The sequence below is a fragment of the Cololabis saira genome, chromosome 10 (assembly GCF_033807715.1).
Source record: "Cololabis saira isolate AMF1-May2022 chromosome 10, fColSai1.1, whole genome shotgun sequence".
Classification (NCBI taxonomy): domain Eukaryota; kingdom Metazoa; phylum Chordata; class Actinopteri; order Beloniformes; family Belonidae; genus Cololabis; species Cololabis saira.
In genome coordinates, this window is record NC_084596.1 from 26,415,178 (window position 1) to 26,440,505 (window position 25,328).

At 40.7% G+C, this 25,328-nt stretch overlaps 2 protein-coding genes across 9 annotated transcripts in view; one reads left to right on the forward strand and one right to left on the reverse strand.

The window, feature by feature from the left end:
* The window catches only part of arhgap21b (Rho GTPase activating protein 21b), a 41,592-nt gene extending 38,589 nt beyond the window's left edge, over nt 1–3,003 (forward strand). For 3 of the 5 annotated variants that reach the window (XM_061732316.1, XM_061732318.1, XM_061732319.1), the window contains one exon: nt 20–3,003. In XM_061732316.1, coding sequence (XP_061588300.1) covers nt 20–1,576 — 1,557 coding nt within the window. In that variant the 3' untranslated portion in view covers nt 1,577–3,003. The remainder of the gene's footprint in view (nt 1–19) is intronic. The other 2 variants (XM_061732317.1, XM_061732320.1) reach the window with 1 other exon arrangement.
* Nucleotides 3,004–4,522: 1,519 nt separating this feature from the next.
* Nucleotides 4,523–25,328, reverse strand: part of LOC133452733 (dipeptidyl aminopeptidase-like protein 6) — a 98,911-nt gene continuing 78,105 nt past the window's right edge. For all 4 annotated transcript variants that reach the window (XM_061732322.1, XM_061732325.1, XM_061732321.1 and 1 more), the window contains exons 8-26: nt 25,032–25,152; nt 15,453–15,607; nt 15,168–15,265; nt 14,916–15,042; nt 13,253–13,291; nt 13,007–13,114; nt 12,835–12,926; nt 12,688–12,735; nt 12,469–12,581; nt 11,741–11,788; nt 11,544–11,642; nt 11,382–11,451; nt 9,236–9,430; nt 9,105–9,159; nt 8,888–8,990; nt 8,720–8,775; nt 8,520–8,592; nt 8,336–8,409; nt 4,523–5,730 (exon numbers count right to left, since the gene is read on the reverse strand). In XM_061732322.1, coding sequence (XP_061588306.1) covers nt 5,578–5,730; nt 8,336–8,409; nt 8,520–8,592; nt 8,720–8,775; nt 8,888–8,990; nt 9,105–9,159; nt 9,236–9,430; nt 11,382–11,451; nt 11,544–11,642; nt 11,741–11,788; nt 12,469–12,581; nt 12,688–12,735; nt 12,835–12,926; nt 13,007–13,114; nt 13,253–13,291; nt 14,916–15,042; nt 15,168–15,265; nt 15,453–15,607; nt 25,032–25,152 — 1,827 coding nt within the window. In that variant the 3' untranslated portion in view covers nt 4,523–5,577. The remainder of the gene's footprint in view (nt 5,731–8,335; nt 8,410–8,519; nt 8,593–8,719; nt 8,776–8,887; nt 8,991–9,104; nt 9,160–9,235; nt 9,431–11,381; nt 11,452–11,543; nt 11,643–11,740; nt 11,789–12,468; nt 12,582–12,687; nt 12,736–12,834; nt 12,927–13,006; nt 13,115–13,252; nt 13,292–14,915; nt 15,043–15,167; nt 15,266–15,452; nt 15,608–25,031; nt 25,153–25,328) is intronic.

Below are 25,328 nucleotides of genomic sequence, written 5' to 3' on the forward strand. Positions count from 1 at the left end.
TGTCTCGGTTCTATATCAGCAGGGCTTGTGGGGGTCGGGGAAGGATCAGTGTAGCAAAGAAATGCTGCGCTCTTCCTTCTTTGCCAATCGCAAACGCAAGAAGCCCAAGGACAAAGTTCATCCCAGCAGTTCAGACGACGACCTGGACCCTGTGTTCACCAGGAAGGAGCTCCCAAAGGAGGGCCAGCAGCAGCCTGTGTGGTCCCCTGACAGTCAGACCGAGGAAGAGGGGCAGACAGACGATGCCAGCGAAACACACAAGTACAGAGACAGCTCAGAGGAACAGCTGGACCAAACCACCAGGGAGGAGTCGCCCCTCTCTCCCCCCCTCCTGCAAGAGCACATTTCCTCCAGCCATCGAACTGGTTCGCCCTACGCCTCGCCGGCCCATTCCCCAAACCTCAGCTACCGCATGCCGATGACGCAGCAGTCCTCTCTGTCGGATCCACCCTCCAATTACGACGACACGGTGTCTGACCTCGGCACAATGAACAGCACCAGCTCGCAGGCGTCGGTGCCCCGGGTGAGGCGCGGCAGGATGGCAGCCCTGGGGACGGAGGCGTGCCCCAGCGGCCCGGGAGCAGAGGTCTGCTCCATCACCTCAGACTACTCCACCACTTCCTCCATGACCTTTCTCACTGGAGCCGAACACAACACCCTCAGTTCGGAAGTGCAGTCCGTGTCCGAGAGCCGAGGCGGGGAGGACGCAGACGACGAGAGGAGTGAGCTCATCAGCGACGGAAGGCCGATGGAGACGGACAGCGAGAGCGACCTGTCCGTGTTTACCATCGGGAAAGCAGAACAGCAAGAACCACAGGAAGCTCCCCGCCCTCTCCCCTCACACAGACTCATCGAGTGTGATACACTCTCCAGGAAGAAAGCTGCCCAACAGAAAACGGACAGCGAGTCGTCGCTGGATGGAGCTCGTAGCGACAAAGACTCCAACAGACTGTCACGCGTTCCCGGGTCGGGAAAGGGCCGTTCAACCGGAAGCCTCAGCTCCTCGTCCCGGAATGAGCTGGATAAAACGGAGCCGGCGTGGAAGCTGAAGATCACAGACCGACTGAAGGTGCGTCTGCGAATGTCTGTTGACGACATGTTTGGCGTGGGCAGCCAGAGGAGTCGCTCCCCAGAGGGCCGCAGTAAGAAAAAGAACATCCGGCGCAGGCACACGATGGGCGGGCAGAGGGACTTTGCGGAGCTGTCTGTTTTGGGAGACTGGTCCGGCCAGGGCGGCATCGGTTCAGGCTCCCGGTCAGAGCTGTCGGCCGTGGACCGGCTAAAACCCAAGTGTAGCTCTCAGGACTTTTCCATCGGGGACTGGATAGCACGGGAACGCCACCGCACCAGCAATCCCGAGGTCAGCCTGGACCTCTCTGAACAGCAGGGGGCGCTGTGCAACACGACCTCGCAGAACCCCGGAGCCTCGTCCTCCTCTGAACTCCCGCGCCGTCAGGGCGAAGCGCTGAACGGGGAAGTCCCCCCGAGCAAAAATCTGAGCCTTTCAGCCACCGCTCACCCACATAAACTCACCAGTTCCCAGGTGGTCCATTCGCGCTTCTATCAGTACCTGTGAGAGCGACCGTTCGTGTTAAACTTCTGTGAGATGTGTACCTAGTTGGGAGTCCGTCATTGTGTCGTCTGCTGTGTGACTAATGTCAGTGAATGAGCATGTTTACAAAAATAGTTTGGATTGTTTGTCTGTCAGTGGTTGTGTGCGTGTGCTTGTGAAAAGAAAAATTGCTGCACACATGGATGGCTGATCTTGCTCATCATCTGCATGGAACAAATTATTGTTTTCACCTTTTATTTTCTGTCTTTTTATTATATTTTTTGACTCAGTGGGAGGAATTCCTCCTCAGAAATCCCTGATATGTTTTAAAGGACCTGTTGCTCATGGAACACTGAGCTTGCAAAGTACATTTAAAGAAGCGTGAACACTCGGGTTAAGATTGCTCTAAGGTTTAGATAAGTGGCTTTAAGGATGACCAGGCTTAGAATGAATAGGAAATAGTCAAAGTGCAAAGTTTTAGTATTGCAGAGGAACTATTTTTGTGTAGAGAAAGTTACATGTTCAAAGTCAGTGAGGCTGTCAGTAACCAAATGAAGAATGTACAGACACTGCTTGCTGTAATACTGACTAAAAGCTTTACATGCTTGTGTTTCATTCAAAAGTGTACATAATCCCTATTTTTCTGTGTACTTGAATTGTGTTTTTGGTACAGTCTGTGTGTGACTGCCTACAAGCTCTCTGCTGTCAAAGGGGCCTTTCTAAAGGTACAAACGTGACAAGGAGACACTGGACTTATGCAAAAGGAAACAAGAGTTCATATTTATCCCTGCTATGTGGTTTAAAAGCAGTGAACAACTAATGCAAATGTCATGCTGTGTTTTAGTGTTCGTGGTTCACACATGTGGCAGTGGATTTAAATGAAGAGTAGAAGAATTTAACGGTAATCAATCAGGAAATGTTTCTTCACAAAAGAAAGTGCCTCACAATGTAATGTTAAGGGTGCCATACTGTCTTTGTTGAGATATACGAAGATGTTGCTGTGAATGACACTGTTATCGTTGATTAAGTCATTCTACAGGTAATGAAAATGCCGAGCTTCCATTCTTTAGGCATTCCACTCTGGTCTTAACATGTTTTCTACATCTTTATCCTTTTGTTTTTCATCTCGTTTTTAACAGAACTTGAATTTTAAATATTCATTGTAAAATAAGTAATTTAAATGTACATATAGATGCCATGTTTTAGCTGCTTTACTTTGGATTTCCATCAGATTGCAGGATGAAGTACAGTATTGTGAGACAAGGCTGATGATAATGATGCTCACGAAGCCTGACCGGGTGCTGTGGGCAGTTTGGTACTTCTGTGTGGAGAGAGGTTCGCTGTAGGAGGACACTTTGTTGAGCTGGCTCGTCTGTATCAATGCGGTGTTCTTCTGATTTTGAGGGGTGTGCACAGACTCCTGAAACACTGGAAATAAATTTTGTCAATGGCAGAAATCCCTGCGTTTTGTCTTTTTATTTATTTTAGTAAAATACAAGGAGATACTCTTTAACAATCATATTCAGAAAGTTTGCAGCCACTGAACTGCATTGATTTTAAGTAGTAATGTGTATGAACATTGGGTGATACTAACAGTCATGCACCAGCTATGTTGAAATTCAACATTTCAGGAGTCATATACGGTATCATCTCAAAGTCGCGCTCTAATAAAATCAGCCATCGTGGGTGAGATCTTCATTTCAGTTTGTACATCTTTACCCTAATTTTATATATTTTTTGCACTCATTGCAATTCAACAAATATTTCATAATCGTTATGTTTATAAATAAAAATAGAGTGAATTTTAAGCAGAGGTGGAAAAAGTACTGAAAAATTGTAATTGAGTAAAAGTATCTTTACTTTGCTTAAATCCTACTCAAAGTAAAAGTACTCATCTAAAAATTTACTCCAGTAAAAGTACAAAAGTACTTCAATTAAAATGTAATTTGAGTAAAAGTTACTTTCAGTTATTTAATGCAAAAAAACGATGAGTCACGAATCAAATTACGGTAATCAACTTCGAGGCATATTAAAGTACAGATCCACACTTGTTTGAGTGCATTTTTTTTAGATGTTGATGTCTTGAAGGCTGAAAGCTCCGTTTTGCCGGGCAGGCACATTTTACACTGCATTATAATGTTGCTTTTTGTGCGTTTGAATGCGAATAAGTCTTCCAAGTTTGGCCAAGGATTTTTGTTGTTTTTGTGGCTGGTTTCTGCCCGCATTTAATTTTTTCACCATAAATTTTGTACTCAGTAACGTGAGGGGGTTCAAATGTAGCGAAGTAAAATACTTGGGTCAAAATGTACTCGAGTAAATGTAAAAATTACATATTTCAAAAACTACTTAGAAAATTAAAAATTACTCATGAAAAGTACTCAATTACAGTAACGTGAGTAAATGTAATTTGTTACTTTCCACCCCTGGTTATGTTGACTAAAGCCTGCTTTATGGTTCCGCGTTAATCTACGGCGTAGGGTCTGCGTTGGTGTAACGCGGAACCATGAATCAGCCTAAAGGTGCCCCTGACCGCTGTGCTAATGAGCGGGAGGCTCCGGCAAATGTTATAATACCACTTTATGCCACTAGGGGCGGGCTTTGGCCTTCCTTGCCGCGGGCTGATGTTTTGTAATATGCTGCCCCCATGTGGTCAGAAGCGATACTGACACTGAGTTGTCTTGGGAAAAAAAATCAGTAACATCCATTTGGGAGTTGCTACATAAAATTGTTGTCTCATGAGAGTGAAACATTTATTAATGGGAATATCTCCCAATACACAGGGACTTTAAGGATCTTACCTTTGCTTTTCTTTTCCCTTTTATATATTTAGCTGATTAAATAAGTCAGTCATCGAACTTGAATATAAGAGTAGTATTGAGCTGAACTGATATTCTGATGTGATGGTTTACAATAAGGACATAAGTAAACTTGGGGAAAATACATTTCAAAATGCTTTATATACAAGTTGCACATACAACATGAAGACATAAAAACAATGTAGGTTTTATACAATTTGTACATCAGCTGACTAAAAACCACTGACAAAACTAACAGAGGTGACGTGAGAAGAAAACGGTCAATAACGCACAAAAGTATTTCACCAAGTAATGAAGTTTGAGTACATACCCACCAGCATGAATGTAACATACTGAGAACCTGCAAACTAAATATTCTATATATTTGTGGGTCAGTAATATAACGCCAACTTTTCAGCAGATGTCTGCTTATTTTTATGTTTCTCTCTGCCAAAGTCATGGAGAAACATGTGTCAAACCGTTGTTCCACATCTCTGTCTCATCCTCCTAACATGAACATCTGACCCACAGTAAGGCACAGTGACTAAAACAACAAGAGATAAATTCAGAAACGTGAGAATGAAGAAAATATTTGATTTCCTTTTATAGAAACGTTTTGAGTGCAACACAAGTTAAACATTGTGCCTTCATTTTTCTACAGCAACTAAGGACTGATGCAGCCGGACATCCACTCACATACAGCAGGCTACAACTGTGAGACACTGAACAGAATTTCAGAGAAACAATAGCAATAGTCGTACCCATGGACACAATGATCTGTAAATTAGTTGGCAAGGTCTTAACAAACTGACAGCCTTTGATAAATTAAATCTCAGCATTTTCATCTTATCATCACAGGGGGTATTTTATGCCGTAAAGCGTTTGTATAATGTGCCGGTTGTGGAAAGGAGGTGCACTGCTGATTGGCTGTAGCGTCGATCCTCTGTTTGTCCACTAGAGGGAGCACTAGTCCACGTTTTCAGAGAGGGATAAGCCTGTTCCACATGGGAGTCCTGTTAAACCTCTGTGGCTGGTTTCCTTGACAGCAGCCAGCATGAGGTGAGGAGGAGGGGGAGGCGTAGGGAGAGGCCCTGTTTCACATGCAGGTGCTTCAGATTACAGGTCGAATCAGATCAGACTGCAGGCGGTGTGGATCTATTGGGTTAAAAAGATTTGTTGCATATTGTGCTGCGGTTCAGTAGCCGACCGTTGCTGCTCAGAGGACCGGGTCTAACTGTCGTCCTCGTCGTCATCGTCTTCTTCTTGGTCGTCCGTCAGGACCTCTGGCTCCCGAAAACACTCTTCAAAGAAGTTGACCAGAGACTGGCTCAGGTGCTGCCGTGTCCCCTCGCCGTGTAAGAAGTGTCCCTCATCTGGGTAGATCTGCAGAGGAGGAGGAAAGAGCTGCAATTAATCGATGAATGAGTCTTTTAAAGGAAAGTTATCCCCATCAAAACTATCCCTACTTTAATGATGTGGTTACTCCTTGCTGTTTAACAGTTTAGCACTTAAGGGTCATTGATTCTTGTTCCACCAATTTATTTGTCTTGGGACCAATTTAAACCTCAGTCTAATCTAATCTATACCTTTTAATGTGCAGTTTTAAGCCCGTCTGTCTTTTTGTTGTTCAGTCAGCAAGATTACGCCTAAACCGACAGACGTGTTTCATAATACTAAAGAATTTAGCAAATGCAAAAGGACCCCAACCGACTTTAGGAACATTTTGCAAAAATCCCCTCATGCAATGACGGTTCACCTTATAAAATCAGGAATGAACTCGCATAATAACGCTTTAACAACTTTCTGTTCAGTTTGTCTGAGACTGTGTGGACCGTGAAATGTTTTCAAAAGTATATTTTTCCTTTATCAGTTTATGTTTATTTCAAATATGATGCCAATAACACATTTATAGCAGGTTGGAATAACAGCAAAACTGTAAATTTTAAGATTGGGTAGGGGATGTTGAAAAAACATGTGTACGAGTAAGCACGATTTTTAAAAACACACAATTATTATAATGCACAACTAGGGTTGCCACCTTTCAGAAATAGAAATAAGGGACGCCCCGATTTCCGCAGCGCAGGCGCCAAAAAAAAGGGACATCTCCAAAACTTCTCTACTGCATAGAAATGTATTTATTTTATATAAAAAAATGCTTTGATTTAAAGTTTAAAGTGCTTTAATAGCATTGAACTTGCATGACTGTACAGACAGCCAAGCATACTAGCAACGGAAATCAATGTTTATTTATTTCATAAAATATTCAAATTTTTACATAAACTGTGAGCCATAATCACCAAAATTATAACAAATAAAGGCTTGACATATCTTACTTTGAATGTAGTGGGAAATAATATATTTGTTTCACCTTTAGTTGAATTTACTACGGATGAAGTTTTGCAATATATTCAAATTTTCCAACCTTCACCTGTATATTATGACATCAATAAATAAGAGCATAATATATGTCCGCATTGGTTCAATACGGAACTTTTAATTCCCAATTACGTAACACTTCCGTATTTCAAGGGACGGGTGGCAACCCTATGCACAACCCCCATCCTTCAGACCTGGCTGGTATTCCAAGTAACTTCAGACTAAGCAGCAAAGCTGCGTTTTGAGTCCCCAAAGCTCAGAGAGCTTTAATCACGATGGAAACATGTCCTCTGAACCTAATCTGGCAGGAGTATGTTTTGTTCAGGTTATGTTTGATATTTTAAGTCCACGTTCACCATTGCTGGAGCTCGTCGTCACGTGGTGGCTTTCCCGTTTGACGACTGACAGATATTATAAAAGAGTCCCGTAATCTGTGTGCTTTACACCGTGAGAGGCTGATAAGACCACGTAGTGGTGTGTTATCTCGCGCTACAGCTTCTCTTATCGAGTCTTTAATGTATTTGAACAACAGTCTGCAGCCTGAAATTTCAAATATATCCCACTGCAGAGCTGCCATGACAGCTATACAAACACTGTCTATGGCGCCTATTTTTCTATTTTTCCACCCCAACAGGGACTTATTTGCCCAGGTAACATGAGCCCTTTTGTTCGGGGGCCCAGGACGTGTTTGCAAGGCAGTTGCTTACCGATCAGCGCACAAAGTAAAGTGCAGGCAACAGCAAGGATATGGGGCTGAGGTTGAAAATACTTTATAAGGACACCAGTGATCACATCCAGCCTTAAATACGTCTGCTGCATCCACCAACGAGCTGGCGTCCTGAGAGGTTGATATTTCAGACGACGTCTCTAGGAAATCCATCCGTACCGGATCGTTAAAATTTATGTTGTTGAATCAACCAATGACTGATCCATTATTGGATTAAAAAAAAAGAAACAAAAACAACTGTGGACTATAAACTTTGATTCAGAGGAAAATCTTACTGTTTTGAATTATATCTTTACATTTAGATAGAACTTGGTACATCCTTTCGGATTGCATCTAATTTCACTCTTTACACTGAAGGGGGAACATAAAAATAACTTTCAAAACATAATAAATGATCCAAAATGTTCTAAGATCATGCATGCATTCATGCAGTCAATGATGTTTTGCCTGCTCCTTTTTGAACGTTTTGTACATCTTCATAAGCCTCTAATAGAGCTTGCTGCTCTCAGTCACAGTGGGTCCACTTTTTGCCACAGATGTTCATTATAGATGACGTCTACATAAGTTTCTTGTGAGTTTGTGTCTAATCCTGATTTAAATAATTTAACTAACTCATTCCTAACCGGGATGGTGTTTTTAGTTTTGATGTGAGAGCATTAAATTAATATATTCTATCAGTGTGTCAAGAGAATTTCAGGTGATATAATAAAAAATGCTCTGATCTTATACCCAACTTTTAAGTGATGCTGAAAGAATAAAAATAACTGTCATCTTTGTACTGAATCTGAAAGCAATCATGGGCTTGTAGCTCATTAAGACTGAAATGTCATGTTTGACCTTGGGAACAAACACTTAGAAGAAGAAGATCTATGAGAAACGGCTCACCTGTAGGGTGTAATTGGCCTTCTCGCTGATTAAATGGCTGATAAATTTGGCCGTGTGCTGAAAGTGGACCTTTTCTGTGGCGGTGGATGGGAGAGATGGGAGATGCACGTTAGAGTCACAGAGCCGTAGAGAGTTTAGCTTCATTCAGGGAAGTGTTTGGGAAGGAGGAAACATTATGTGATACCATCGGCAGTTGGGTGGATTATTAAGTACTGTTTCTCCGGCAGCTTTCCCGCCCTGTGAGCTAAATTTGCCATCTGGAGGAGAGAGAAAAAGCAGAACCCACAATTGGTGTCGCGAGTATCAAAGTTTATAAATCAACTAACTTCCTCTCTGTTCAAGTGATGCATGATTCTAAAAAAAGAGAGCATTTGAAGGCTTTACCATATATACTCTGGAATCTGTCTTTGGCCCAAGGTATCGCTCTGAAAATGCAGATGCTGTAGGTTTGGAAAAGGGAAAACTAGGGTTAAAAAGATCTGGTGTCATCAGAATATACCTTCAGCGTGTCATCTTTATGAACCCCAAGAAGAACCCAGGAGACACTTATACCATAAAGCTCAAAGTCGGTGATGGGCGAGACGGCTGCTCCACATTTCAGCTGGGTGAACTCCTCAGAGCTCAAAAGCATCGTTGCTAAATATCCTCCATATGCCTACGAACAGAAGCAAACAGAGGCAGCAAGTCCACTGAGTAAGCTTTATTTCTATGAAGACGTGCAGCCAGCTGAAGATAATTAAACACTGAAATAATATCCCTTTCTTTTTACCTTTCCATAAACTCCCATTCGATTCTTGTCAATGTAAGGCTCTTTGGATATTAACCTGAAAACAGTAAATAAAATGAAAGTGTGAAAAATATCAGGTTCTTCAGTTTGACGAGCCGGAGTGAAAGTCTGACCTGAGTGCCTCCAGCTGGTCCCGCTCCTCCAGTTTCCCCAGTTTCCTGCGGACCTTGTGCATGAGGTTGGTGCCCTGAAAGCCGCTGCCGTGGCCGTCAAAGCGGATGACGATGGTCCTGAAGGTGCTGACCAGAACGGTGGCCCAGTCCACCTGGAACTGCTCCGTCACCATCTGCCCGCCGGGTGTCCCGTCTCTGTGGACGACCAAACAGCAGCCAACGTTCTCAGAAAAACACAAAATAGGTCACAAAATACGCAGCTGGAACAATAGAGGAAAGAATTGACATCTAAAACCCTGAGAGGCAGAACTGTCATGCATTTAAAACGAAAAATAGGATTAAATGTTGACGATTGTCCCTTCATAGATTTCATAGTGCTTTCATGGTTAGTAGCATATTTTTTTCCAGGCATTGTAGAAGGGATTTACATGATTTAACATTAAAGATAAAGTTTTTTCTCATACCGCTGAAGTACCTCTTGTGATCTCCCTAAATCGCTTCACTTTAGCTCATGTCTTTTTAAATCTGGCCTCCTGAGATGTCCAGTCTGCTCTGATTTGTTCACTACATGGTCAAAACCAGTCTGGTTCAAGGCAGCTGCTCACTCTTTGCTAGACATTTGTCAGTTTTGCTACAAGGAAGGAAATATGCAAATGTGACACACACACAGAGACGAGGAAACGATTTCAGGGGCAGTAGCTCTTTAGGGAAGGGATTCATCCATACACAAGTCCCCTTATGGCTGTGTGGTTTCACAACGTTGCAATCTTTTTAAATGAATTAAAATTAACTAACAAAGTGATCAATTTCATTGTACTTGGAAAATGTGATCAAATCTAGAAGTTGTTGCTGCCAACATCCTCCTAAAAGTAGGGAGAGACACATCTTTATTAAACTATCTTTATAACTGTGATGCAACACTTTTAATTTCAATGACTGTTTTTAATCATTTGAGAAAAGAGTATACTAATATTTCCAGGTGTATCTGAATCTGCGTAAGATTTCAGCTGCTGAACAGTCAGCGGGCGTCAATTTATTTTTTTGAATTTCCACTTTTCTTTTTAAAATATGCATTATTGAGCATCAACAGTACAAAATGCCCAAACAGAGACGGCCCCCACCAACCTCTCAGCATCAGTTTTCAAAAAACTGGAACTCTCCTCCCATTGTGGCTTTTGGCTCTAATAACCTCCAGGATTCTCTTCCCCAAGTAAAACTTTGTACCAAGAGTTTGGAGTGTGACCGTTTGAGGTTGTGGACAGGTGTCTTTTATACTGATAACGAGTTAAAACAGGTGCCATTAATACAGGTAACGAGTGGAGGACAGAGGAGCCTCTTAAAGAAGAAGTTACAGGTTTGTGAAAGCCAGAAATCTTGCTTGTTTGTAGGTGACCAAATACTTATTTTACCCAGGAATTTACCAATTGATTCAGTAAAAATCCTACAATGTGATTTCCTGGATTCTTTCCCCCCATTCTGTCTCTCATAGTTGAAGTGTACCTATGGTGAAAATTACAGGCCTCTCATCTTTTTAAGTGGGAGGACTTGCACAATTGGTGGCTGACTAAATACTTTTTTGCCCCACTGTAGTTGAAATCTGGACTCATCTGACTAAAGACCTATCCACAACCGTTTGTCCTTCAGACATGAGCTCGTGTCCACACAACATTACTGCTTTTTTGTGTAACAGATTATAGTCTGGATCCATTGATGACATTATTGATGACTTTCTGACAGAAACTGATAAAAAGTGCCAATTTGGCTTGGAAAGGTAAAGCCTTTTCCGTTTGCTCCTTTTATCCCCAACCCTGCACCCTCACAAGCCATGTTACTAGTATAGTCCGTAAACTCTTTCTTTGCCTCACAAAGTCTAGATGTGGTGCTAAACACAACAGAGTTGATGTGACAAATCTGAATGTACTTGTTGTCTCAAATAAAGCTTCAAGCAAACATACATTACAAACCAAAGCTTTTTGTCGCAATTTCGGGAGCTGAAATGGGGTTAACAGAACTGGTGCTTCTGCGTGGAGTTTCCCAGATTTTAATACTGTTTTGTAACTCTTTAAAAAAAAAAGAAATACTATTTGAAGCAATGGTATAAAAGCATTTGCATTTTCTAAAAATAGAGAGATGAATTCACACTCACACCAGCAGCAGCAGTGGATAGAGGGCCGTGTTTATGAATCCCGCTGGCTTCAGAATCTGCATTGTCAGAGCTGCAACAGAGAGGAGAGTGTCAACAGAAAACCTCTGATAAAATCGGATTATTTCTAATATTATCGAGATGCAAACGCGGATGGACACATACTGTAATCGTCTATGCTGATGGTCTTATTCTCCACTTTGGGCATCTGCCTGCTGTTGTAGCTTTCGTTGACTATCTTGTTAGTCTCCACATCAAACACCTCTGCAGATCAAGAGGAAGATTGATTACAAGCGCTCAGTGACCAATTAACTGCAGCGAGATCAGTCTGGTTGGCTGGATGTGCCGAGGGCACCACTCACTTTGTTTGTCCTCAGTTCTGTAAACAGCCACACTTGGTATATCTGGACCTAAAACAGCAAGTAAGGTAAAGTAAATGTATTATTCCAGTGAGCACATTTGGAATAATGCATGTAAACTTGATGAGCCTCGAACACCAGCAATAAATCACTAATCAAAACACTGAAACCTGATTCCTCTCTCATAAATAGAGTTCAGAGCCCTCTCAACGACAGTTAATAATCTACTTCCCTCCCATCAGGAAGTAGCTTATCATTTCACAGTGGAAATACTCTCTAAAGATTCAATTAATGAGGAGAGCCACTGGTTCTTCTTGTCAGAGGAGCGAGCTTTCTGAGCTAATCAGCTTTCATGGAAATTGATGTTGTTGCCTCCAGTTGAAGTCATATGAAAAAAAAAACAAAAAAACAAAACAAGGCAGAGCCTCTGGGGAAAAGGAGAAAATCCGATAAAACAATGACCTGATGCTAACCACTGACCTTAGCCTCCCCTCCATTAAGCATCAACTCACACACACTGCAGCTCCTGTGACAGACGCTATGCAGTCAGACAATTATTTCTTCTAATCCGAAGGATACAGCAGCGGTTTGAGGTTCTCTACTAACATCCAGTTCGATATAAGCCCTCAGTCTAACACAGAGCACTAATTCAATTTTAGTTTCCCCTCACCGAGGAGCTTTCCTCTCTCAGGGATGCAGCTGTGAGCAGATTCAAGGTAAAGGTTGCTCACCTTTGCAGTTGAGCGAGAAGTACTGCATGTCGTGGCTGAATGAAACGTCCACATATCCGCAATTGAACTCGCAGGACAAGCAGCAACGGTTGAATGGAGAGATGGTATCAGCACTGTGGGACGTAAGTGTGTAAATACTTTGAAAAACTCTCAAAGAAGCCACAGGAGCAGCAAGCCAAAAAAAAATATAAAGAAGAAACAATCCTTTTACAGTCCCACCTGTACAGGTGTCGTCGTTTTGGGTCGTCCTCGGTGCTCAGGAAGTATCTGGGTATCATCCAAAAGTTGCCATCAAGTAACAAATAGACTGATTTTTGCAGCACTGGCTGTTAAAAATGTGAATCTATAAGCATCAGATGGTCTTACATGAGGTTCTTTTCATCATTGTAGGCTAAGATGCTGGTAACATCCCAGTCTCCAGAGGTCAGGGACTGAAGGATATCCGCGCTAGTGTTTGGCTAAAAGATAAGTGCACATTAAACACTCAAACTTCAAAAGCCAAATGTTACCATGGAAGCATAATTGGATCAGTACTTACCATCGATGTGGACATAGAGATGTGGAAAAACTTTCCCCTCCCACCCTGAGGAATCGCCCTCGTGAAGAAGAACCTGTGCCCGTCTTTAGAGAAGAGTGGCAGTTCATTCTGCAGAGAGTAAGTCAATAAATAAATGTATTAATAAATATCCTAAAGCATGCCTCCCCATGTTATCAACATGTTCACATCAACACAGAGAGAAATGCCTGCTTTTTTTGCCAGTGAGGCGTTGTTCTCATCTCATACCTGCCGATGCAGCCAGCTCTCACTCTCATCTTCATGTTTCTGGAAACAGAAAGACAGTCTGAGTTGAAAGCTTTATTCAACAAAAGGTAAGCAACTCTCTCTGCAAAAAAATAGTCTTGGCTTCATTACTTTCTGAAAGAGGGAAAAAATGTGTTATAAAATAATTTTTTGTGAATTTAAAAATAAAATAACTGCATATATGTGTGTGTGTGCATCGTGAAATCCCCCTGGAAAAACATTGATTTAGAACTACAATATTCCTTCCAACAGTTCATAGTAAACTGACTTTGCACGTCTGCATCCACACGTTCTAAAACTCTGCAAAGAATAGAACTTGCTGCCGTCTGGTTCTTTAAAATATGAATGTCCATCTGGAAATCATGGATGCAGTCTTCTCTGTGAAGGACAGGAGATGGAGTAGCTGACTTCTAATCAAGTATTTGTGATGTTGTGCCCTGAATGAAAACTTTTCACCCGCTGCAAACATTTGTGGATTATTTAAGATAAAGAAAGAACTAAAGAATACAGCAGCAGAGCAGCTGAGCAGCTGGGAGCTTTCATCAAGAAAGAGTGGAGAACATCTGACTTTCACAAGTAACTGCTTTCATCGGTGTCCGAGCGCTTAAAGGGCGATCTTTAAAAGAAGAGATGACGCAACCCACTGGTGAAGACATCTCAAATTCATATCTGTCAAAAACTCAGATTTACCAGTCTTATATTTGATATGCTAGTTTTACATTTTTTGCATGAGGTTTACATGATTTGCAAGTCAGTGCACAATCTTTTTACTTATATTTTACTTAAACTTGCAAATTTCTTGGGACAGCAAACCTGTCAACTAGATAGTATTTGACAGATGAGAGGTGACCGAGGCATAGCAGGTCGCCTTCAAGTGGGATCGTTACGATGGATGCCTTTCCTGAAACAACCCTGCCTATGTATCCCAGTTAGGGACCAACACTACGAGACAATGGGGGCAATGAGAGGTACAATGGCATGTAACGGGGCTGGGGAAGGATCCAGCAACTTTTGTTCAGATTCAGGGCATCATGAGCCACATAATGCATATTAGTCTATTTTCCTGCTCCTCTACTTAGTCTGTAACATTCAATCTCAAGCTCATTTGTTTCTCCAGATGATAGAAAACTGAAGCAAACTGCAGTGTAGGATGAGTTTGTTACCATTATATCTGTTAAATGTGAGGCTTAAGCTGTCAGGAATGACTTCAGTCGGCCCAAAAAGAAAAAAGAAATATACTCTCCAGCTCCTACAAAGATCCCAGATAGACACATGTGTGGAAAACAGCAATTTTCCTTTTTGTCACAGAAGGTTTAAGTAAAGGACAGACAAACACCCCATTTCATTCAGAAAAAAAAGTTGAATAAAAGATTTTTTGAAACAGCACAACACTGCAGTTTCTGTTTGAAAAAGACTTTAAAGTGCACGACTCGTGACCTGTTTTCAGCGATCTGCAGATTTGGAGCTCTTACAGATTTTTGCAGCAGCACAATGGTGCTTTTCAGCTTAATGTACAATAAACCTCAGCGGCAAGGTTTGAGGATGAGAAGGCACATTCACTTTTCTATTTTTCCAAGAAAAACATTGAATGTCTCAGCAGAAATGCAACTTAGAAGGTATCAGAAATTCTGGCCCTTAGTGTCACCTTAATGCAAACTCCAGTCGTGGCTTCACACAGAGTCAGGATAGAGTTATTCTGGGCTCTGTTTAGCCAGTTGACAGCCAGTTTGGTGTTGGTGGCCCATTTCACCATGGTGACATAATATTCTCTCCTGAAAGACAGAAGAAGAGAGCCCATCAGAGCTCTGGTGACCTGTGTCTGCAAGAAAACGCCTCAGGGGTAATTTTTGTGCTTGTTGCTTCCTGTGCAATGCAATGCCAATGGTTAGTCACTCACCCTATCCGAGGGTCATCGGGTTTCTTCATCACCACCGTGTGCAAAGGGCCGTGAAGGCTCACAACTGACAAGTGCACAGCAGGGTTTTCTTCTCCAGCCTGCAAGGGCCAGGAGCCAATTAGACACTGTAGGGGAATGTGGATTCCTCTCTGACACCAAGGTTTTTTATCAAAGTCAGAGCAAAATTCAAAGTTTTTATATCTGCGTGATGTAAATACACAAACTTCATGTCAAAACGTTTCTTATTTGTATTATATGTGTGTGGGGTTGGTGCTGGGGACTTGCCTTTGGGTAGTGATAGTCCAGGTTGGTTGGATATGGGGACCCTGTGAAAAATGGGACCTCCATTTTGGGGACCAGCGTGTCATTGATGGTCATGTAGGCCAGACGCAGCCCGTCTGCAGACCACCAGTGGGCTATGTGGGTCTGCAGGATTTCCTCTGGTAAACAAAGCCACAATACACAATGTGAAAGATGTACAAACCTGAAGATTAAGGCAAACGCTTCTCAAGTTCACTGTTTTACTGAAAGCAGAAGTGGGGATTTCTGCATGCCCTGACAGATATTATGAGTTCCTGCGTCTTCTATGTTTTCTAATCTTCAGAAATCTAATACAACTGAGTGAGAAAGTCAGAAGATGAGGGAGGGACTAAATGACATCCTCAGATTTTAAAGCCCGGTCCACTTTCTTCTCTTCTGCATTTGAGAGTCCTTCAATTTCATACAATGCGCACATCTTCAGAGGCACTATTATGATCCAAAAACCAAGATAATCTTCTCTCCTACAAATATACGTGTCTTTACTTGCTATTCCAGGCATTCTTCATTGATTAATGTTTCCTTTCCTGAGCGACTGATATGTGCTACCTACTCCAGCAGGGGGCAGAAGAGCACCAGAGAGAGCACAAATCACAGTCGACTACACCCGTATGCGGGGTCGAAGAAATAACCCTTTTTCATAAAAAAAAAACTATCACATCAACCCTCATGAGGACAGTGTGGGCCTGTTTTGTCATCAGGAAAATAAGAAATAATTATTTCTCGCACTTCCATGACTGCAGAGACCACCGAGCGCTGAATTGTCAGCTTTTCATTCAAAGACTGAGTGAAGGTTTCTTTTCACAATGTGTACACAATTTCATTTTTCCCCCCATCACCCAGGATGGCCATAGCATCATGTGCTTGCCTTTATTTCATGAAGGTATCTGCCCTAAATAAGTTTTCTTGTTGTTGTTGTTGTTGTTGTTGTTGTTGCTCTGCATCTGCATATAAGACAAAAAAAATCCTTGAATCCTCTTTTTATTTATTATTTCTTTTGAAATAAAGCCACAAAAGGGGTGGATAACTTCTTACACAGATGTGACGGCTCAGTGAAGCTGTGTGTGTTGGCGGTTTCTTCTTTAGACACACAGGCTGTCCCAGCCAGTTATAATAGTTTTGAATGTTTTGGATAGTTTCTATTTTTATTTAGTTTTTCATTTTCCTTTTCATTTTTGGATTATTTTGGTTTAGTTTTAATTACTTTGGACAAGCATTAGTTTTAGTTTTGAACATTTTAGCCTTATTCTTAGTTTTTGAGGTACTGACTTACAAATCTGGGATGAAAGAATCCTATCAATAGTTTCATACAGTACACAAATCCTTTCTTCTTTCTTTGAGCAATTAGAATTAGAAAAAGAAAATGAATTAGAAAGATGAAGCTGCAAACATAAAAAAAACAAAACATCAGAATGAAAATGAAAAAAAAAGTTAAATTTACCTGCAATTCTATTTAGTTTCAGTTAGTTTTGCATTGTTAATTTTATTTTTTTTCTAAGTTTAGTTTTATTAAAAAATGTTATTTTCATTTCAGTAAATGGGATTATTTTTTCACTGTTAGTTTCAGTTTTGGTCTTAGTTTTTAACTCTAATAACTGGTCCAAACCTTTAGCTGCCAACGTGAGGAGACAACTTTTATATCATCACAGGACTGCACATGAAGATAAACATATACTCCTGACAAGAGCAATTTCTCTCATCTTTTACCCCAAACACATAACTTGAGACTTTCCAACATCAACTCAGACCCTCGCACTTCACTGTTGATCTCTTGAGCAAAGATGAAGCTCATGTTTGTTGAGACTGTTTTGACAACTGAAGCATACTTAATAACTCTCATTGATTTCAAAGGCTTATAACCTACTATTTTGGCTGAGTATTATTTAAACCACATTACCAACCATGAAGGTCTTGCTTAAATCCCAACATTCAGAAAACAATCTGAATCTAATAATCACACCATTACAAAATGTCCTTTGGTGCAATGGTGTAGCCATGTGAATAACATGCCTTGTTTTACTCTTTCATTTATTATCAGCCAGATACGCTGTACACGCTGTAATTGTAATGCATTTTTAACATTTATAAACAGTGCATCACATCTGTAAATGTGCAACGTTAACAGAAATGCACTTGTCAAGGCTTGAAGGAGTTTATCAACATTTTTCATGAGAACGTTTTTCCCAGAAGTGACTTGAAATCACCTGAAATCACCATCTTCAAAACGGATCAATAATTGTACTTTAAAGGGCAAACTGGCTGGGATACAGGAGGCGTCCAGACACAGACTTGTTGAAAGCTATTCTTCTTAAAAACAGCAGATACGTTTTGAGTTCCTTTGTGACTATTTAGTGTGATTTTATGATTATGTGTTTTCATTTTCAGTCTTTAAGTTAACTCTCTTTGTTGTTGTTTCATTTCTCCTGAAGCTCCTAAAGTGTATGATTTCTACGGTCGTATAAGATTGCATACTTTTAAATCAAGACTTGAAACCTATGTTATTTAGAAAGGCTTTAAATATCAGTTAGAGTCACACAATTCTGACCCGTGTTGTTATTTCTGTTGTATTTCTGTGATTTTATGTTTTAAGTTCAGGTTTTATGTTTTGAAGCTGATATCATTTATGTTTCAAGCTTAAAGAAGATTTTATTAGTGCTGTTTTTTCTCTTTTATCTGCTCTGTTTTTGTGCTTTTTATACCATTTGATGTAAAGCACTTTGGGTGCCCACTGGTTATTGTTTAGTCCTGTATAAATAAAGGTTGATTGATTGATTTGCATGTGCTGAGAGCAAGAAAATGAAGTATAGGAGCTTTTATGTGGGTACCACCAAGCTGCAATAATTGTCCTTTCCTATTGCATTTGAATTGGCTGGTCAGTAGTTGAAATTGGATGATTTTTGACCTTGTCAACAAATGATCCCAGGTAACTTTTTACTCCAAAAGCTCTCACATGACCATCGTCAACTGTTAACACGATATGTCATAGGATCACATGTGATGAAAGCTTTCTCCATGGATTTTGGACAGTTTTTTTTTAATGTTTGGAAATAGCTATTCTTTCTATGTTTCATGTAATTTTTGTATGCTGTATAATTTGTGTAATTTATGTCTAGTTGTATGTAACATTTTTCATCTTTGTGAAATCTTTGTACATGCCTCTTGGTTGTTTTTAAAATGTCTTTAACTTTGTCATTGTCTTTCTGTCCATTTGTCTCCATCTCTTTAACTATGTCATATTTTTCCAATATCATTTACTTTTTCTGGTAATGTTTTCTTCTTTGTTGTCATTTTGGGTCTTTTCAGTATTCCTGTGTGTTTTTTTAAATATAATATTCTCCCTATTGTTTAGTAATAATAGTAATGTCTACTTTTTTAGTCATACTTGTGTCTGTATTTGTACGTTTCTGTGTCATCATTATTCCTCACATGTCTGCACTCTGGGAATATTTGAATAGATAACATTAAATGGCTTAGAGCATAAAGCAGATTCAAACTGAACTTCAAGCTGTCATATCTCTGCTCTCTTCAGTGAAACTCTAGACACTCTGACATTTACATCAATGGTAAATGTGCTTTATTTTTATAGGTTTTTTTTAGCCTTTTTGATCACTCAAAGGGCTTTTACGCTCCAAGCCGCACTTATACATCCACACATATAGCTCTTCTCAGAGTTTTTCTTTTAATGTATGCCATGGGTTTGCCCTTTAGTTACACAAGTACTCAGTCAGGAGCACACTGGTTCTCATGTGTGGTTCAATATCTTCTCAAGGACACATTGACACATTGACATGTGGACTACAAGACAAAGCATCAAACCAGCAACTATTTTGACTGGCACACCACTGGTGTCTTGTGAAAATCCATCGGACGTGTGTGAGGAGCTTTGCCAGCTGCTTAAATCCGTGCAACATACAGTCGCAGGGAACACAGCACGGCAAATGTTTCATCAGCCCAGAATATAAATTATTTCTTTCATGTCAGTTTGTGTGTTTGCAAAACAGGAAATAATCTAATTAAAGAAAAACCTATTAGAGCCAACATTGATGCACTGTAACAGAAATTCCCTCAAAATACCTGGTATCTGAAATTACATTTACCCTGAAATTATTATCATCGAATAAATACGCAACAAATAATTAGAACAATGCTCTAAACACAACTCTAGGCAAGACACACGTATACATTATCGTAAATAAATGTATGGGGAATAGCTATTCTTGAAGACAGAGGTGCATTTGTAAACACCACCACATCAAAGTGGTTTGTAATTGGAACGTCAGTCCCACATATGGTGTAATCAGAAAATGTCTCACATTAAATTACAGCTTTTGAACATTTGCTCAGCGAGATTGCAGCGCAGCACACATGAATAAATTAAAAGTGCTCAAACCCAAAGACAAGCGATGGGAAGTGAAGAGAAGGAGGGGCGCTGAAATGTAGCCAGCTGCGGCGCTTCACATAGAATCATGCACAGAAACACACGCCACGCCTCGGGGAAAGGCTTCTGGGAGCCACGAATCATACAGCGCCAGCATATGAATATATATATATATATATATATATATATATATATATATATATATATATATATATATATATATATATATATATATATATATATATATATATATATATATATATATATATATATATGCCGAATGTTTATATACATATATATATATATATATATATATATATATATATATATATATATATAGAGAGAGAGAGAGAGAGAGAGCGAGAGAGAGAGAGATAAACATATATAGCCTATGTGTTTTAATAATAATGGATTTGATTTATAATGTGCTTTTCTAGATACTCTAGACACTTGACACAAGTGTCAAGAATTATTCATTCACACCATTCCTATTTGGTGGTGCTAAACTACAGGCCCGGGGCCTGACGGAAACGCTAGTTCCAACCACCACAGGAACATTCATACACCAGCAAAGCCCTCACTGGAGGCAAGGAGGGTGAACACAACGACAGATGACTGACCCACTCTACCACATGAGACACTGCCACCCCTATACAAATAGATTGTGGTCACACTGGTATAAAAAATAGGTTTCCAGCTGGTGATTGTAAATTAAATAGTTATTATAACCATGCGAAAATAGTCAACAGAAGATGCAGGCATCCGATGATCATTCAGAGGCAAAGCCCTTATGTACTGCAGAAATGGATAATGATTTAATAGCGTAATAACAGTAATAACGTAATAGCGTAATAACACAACTGCATCATATCAAGCGAAAAAAAGATGAATACTAGGTTTTGATGACCTTAGTTTGATCGGCTATATCACATCTAGTGCTGCCAGAGACGTGCAAATGTGCAAAAAGTGTTTCCATTACACTTTTATAATAAACTGGATAATCCACACGCATGAAAAAAAGAAAAGAAAAACCCTATTGAATGCGTTTTTGCAATATTTGGTAGTTTTTTGGGAATTAGAGACGTTTCCATTACAGGTTTTCTTTTGCAATATTTGAGTTTTGCGCAATTCTCTGAGGATGGACATGCAGCTAATTTGTACTGTAATAGACATTATATCAAAAAATGGAATTGAATAAGAGATCCATAGTCCCTGTTTTGCGATCATACCAGCTTTGGGAAATTTCATACCCTTTACATAAACCAGTTAAATTTGGCCTCAAAGGGCCCAAATTTTTCACTGTCCATTTGTCTTCATCTTTACACTGACTGACCATGGACCATGGACAGACTGACTCAACTTGCTGTGGACAGTTGCAAATGTATCTGGACGGGGTGTTGATGTCGGTGTCATTGCTCTGCTGGTCCATGATTTGTGCCAGCGCTCTTGGAACTCATAGAGATTGCATTGAAGTGCCTGAGACATAAAAACATTTGACAATAGTTGAGAATCTATGGGACCTTGTTCGATTTTGAACCTGGATGAAGTCGACCACTGGTGGCATGGCAGTATGTTCATTGGACAATACTGGACAATAATGTTATAATTGCTCGGGGGTCATGTTCTGGGACTCTGGAAAGCGTCTAGAGACAACATCTGTTGTATTAGACGCTATACAAATAAAATTGAATTGAATTGAATAACCCACAGAGGCAGTTTGAGCTGTCAAGTCGTCATGACGACTGCAATGGAGTATTTAATGACTGTTTTTCCTATAGTGGTGTTGCCCTGTCCTATCACCCTTATTAACCGTCCCTGGTATCAAAAGGCCTGGTTTTCAAATTTTGTTGTGTAAACAGGGTTTATGTATAAACGTTTGTGCAGAAGGTGCTACTGTGAAACTTCAGCTGTCTCCACAATCCAACATTGAAAAACAGACAGATGCTGAAGAACACTAGAGGGGAAAGATGACGAGAGCATCACCAGATCTACAAAACATCTTGGGGAAAGAAGAAATGGGGGTTTTACTGAAAAAATAAAAACCTTGCCAGCATCAAATACAAGTCAGTAATGACTGGTGAGCACATCGGTGCATTTGCCTGCATAAGAGCCACAAATACAGATTTAAAATTCAGTGAGAGTAAATGCTGAAGTCACACACTCATTTTTCAAACTCATGGGGTTAAAATGTCAATATGACTTTACTACATGTCTTTTCTGCTGCTCCAAAGCTGCCGAAAAGCAAACAATGAAGGTTTAAAAGGTAGGGTGAGTGATTCTATGCAATCTCTAACCCAGAACACTTGTTGTCACATTTTGGCACTCAATCCTTGACAGACAAACAGACAGACAGACAGACAGCCAGCAAAGAAATGTGTCCTGGGTCTGGCGCAGGGCTTCCCCCGGTTGGACATGCCCGAAACACCTCTCCAGGGAGGCATCCAGGAAGCATCCTGACTAGCTGCATGACCTCCTCTCAATAGGAGCCACATCTGTCCTCTGAGTCTCACCCGAACAACAGAACCTCTCACTCCATCTCTAAGGGAGAGTCCAGCATCCCTGGGGAGGAAACTCATTTCATCTGCCCTATTCTTCCCCACTCATGAACAAGACCCTAGGATAATTAAACAGCCCTTCACTCCCGACCAAGAGAGGGTATTAAACCCTTTACCGACTAAGAACCATGGTCTCAGATTTGGAGGTGCTAATTTTAATCCCAATCGCCTTGTGGTCCGCTGTGAGCCGCTCCAGTGAGAACTGAAGGTCCTGGCTCAGCGATGCCAGCAGGACCACATCATCTGCAAAAAGGAGATAAGAAAAGCTGAGACTACCCTCCTCCCCTTGGATGCGCCTAGTAATACTGTCCATAAAAGTTATGAACAAAGTTGGTGACAAAGGGCAGTCTTATTACCAGTAATGTGGGCTAAAGTCTTGCTCTGTTTATATAGGGACTGAATGGCCAAGATACCCAATATCCCATACTTCTGGAGCCCCCTCCACAGAAAACCCTGAGGGCCGGGCCGCCGCAAGGGGTGTGCAAACCGTGTGACCGCACGGGGCCTCGCGCCCCAAGGGGCCTTGCGCTATGGGCCGTTTTTTTTTCTCCTTTTTTCCCTTATAAATATCAACAGTCACGTTCCATTACAGACCTAAATGTGTACTAGTCTGTGCATATCAATAAATATATGTGCAATGATGCGCGTGTCTGTTACAACTGCAATACAACTGCGTCAGACCAAGCGCAGACACAAGCTGCTCTGATCCAGACGGGTGGAGTGTGGAACAAACTGTCACACAATGTCGAGAGAACGAGACAGATTCAGGAAATTTCCATCAGGGGATGAAAAAAGAAAAAGACTAAAGAAAATGGAAGAGTTTAATGCCTCTCTGAAAGGCTCGTTTGATAAATTTGTTACAAAAATCACTGATCCGACCGGGTCTCAAGCAGCCGTGGGGCCCCGCGTCGAGCCCAGATGATGATGAGGCAGGGGAAGGTATCCAGTATTTTGCTAATTGGAGAGTTAAAATTGCGCATATAGACACCCGATCCGACCCGAAAAACCCCAAAATTTTGCGAGGGCCCCCCCCGGCCATTTTGCACAGGGCCTCGCAAATCTCCCAGGCGGCTCTGCCTGAGGGATACGGTAGAAGGCCTTCTCCAAGTCCGTAAACCTCATGCAGATTGGTTAGGCTAACTCTCATGCGTCCTCCAGGACCCTAGTGATATGGCTCCAAACAATGCTCCAGCCAGTGCAAGGGGGAGGGGTCATACATGTACTCATGAAGTGGGAGAGGAGGGCAGAGGCCCGAGAAAGTTGTTGATGTAGCACATTTTTTCCGGGAATGTAGCAGAGGGAGAGGGAAAGGCCAGCCCTTTATATTTATGTTGATGTTTTATTTCAAATGTAAACCAACATGACTTCATCCAGAAACCCCTTACCCTACCTTTAAACTGGAATCTTGGTGCTACGACATACATCGGTACTCAACTTTCAGACATTTCAAAAGGAATGTAGACTTTTATAATGACTGCTTTTTTACAGTTTGATGTCAAAACATCCAGAAACGTATTGTCTGGACCACTGAGTCCAGTTTCACTGGACCCTCTCTAGTATGGAGCCAAATCAAGGCCAAAAGTTTTGCTAATTTGAAAATAAAATTTGAACCTGAAAATTCTTTTTTACAGTTTCAATTTTATTTTTTTCAGTATCAGATCTTTTTTTCAGTTTCAAATCTTATTTCAGTTTCAAATCTTTTTTTCAGTTTCAAATCTTTTTTTTTCAGTTTCACGTCTTTTTTTTTCAGTTTCACGTCTTTTTTTTTCAGTTTCAAATTTTTTTTTCAGTTTCAGACTTTTGGCCCCGATCTGGCGTAGGGGGCGTGGCATCAACTGAGAGGGGCGTGGAATCATGAGTGACAGCATAACAGAGAAGGAGGGGGACCTTCCTCCTCAGTCATGTTGCCTTCAGGAAACGTAGGTTGCAGAAGTTATCAGTAGAAGTATGATTCATCACTGTATATACACTATATTCACGTGATTGGCAGTGGAAAAAACTGATATTAGTGACACATTTCTGTTTAAAAAGCTGTTTTAGATCGTACTTGACACCAATCGCAGTATAAAAGCAATAAACTATGCAGGTGTACAGTTCAACAGCCACACTTTAAAGTTTGACATTTCCCACTTCCACATACTACCAAGTACGGTCTAAAACAGCTTTTTAAACAGAAATGTGTCACTAATATCATTTTTTTCCACTGCCAAAAAAAAGATTTGAAACTGAAAAAAAGATTTGAAACTGAAATAAAAAGATTTGAAACTGAAAAAAAGATCTGATACTGAAAAAAATAAAATTGAAACAGTAAAAAAGAATTTTCAGGTTCAAATTTTATTTTCAAATTAGCAAAACTTTTGGCCTTGATTTGGCTCCATACTCTAGATCATAGAAATAAAAGTGACTGAAATCATACTATGGTGGAACAGGCTTAACTTAGAAATAAAATAACACAAAACAAAAACAAGTCCATCTCACTATTCAGCCTCCAAAAGTGAACTTTTTTGCAGCTTCAACTCGACAATTCTTTGTAACTATTGTCAAATTGCAGAGAGACCTTATATAGTCATTTTTGTGATTTTGTGACAGTTTTGTGACAAACTGTCATCTTACCTTCATACAGCCAGTCAGCAAGACCGTTGAAGACGACGCCCTCTTTACCGGTGGAAACCAAGCGGATTGATCGGCTCTCTACCGTTGTTCTGTAGTAGATGTTGTTTTCAAATATGAAGATCTGGACAAAGAGAGGTAACACAATGACCATCGTTAGTTTTTGAGCCACAAGCTCTTCTTAAATAAAATTAAGATCCCATAATATTGGCGTTCCAAAGAGTTGTTGATTGGCCGGACATGTGCTGTTCAAATAGATAAAGTTAAAGGAGTCATAATCGTGAATACCTTTGTGAATTC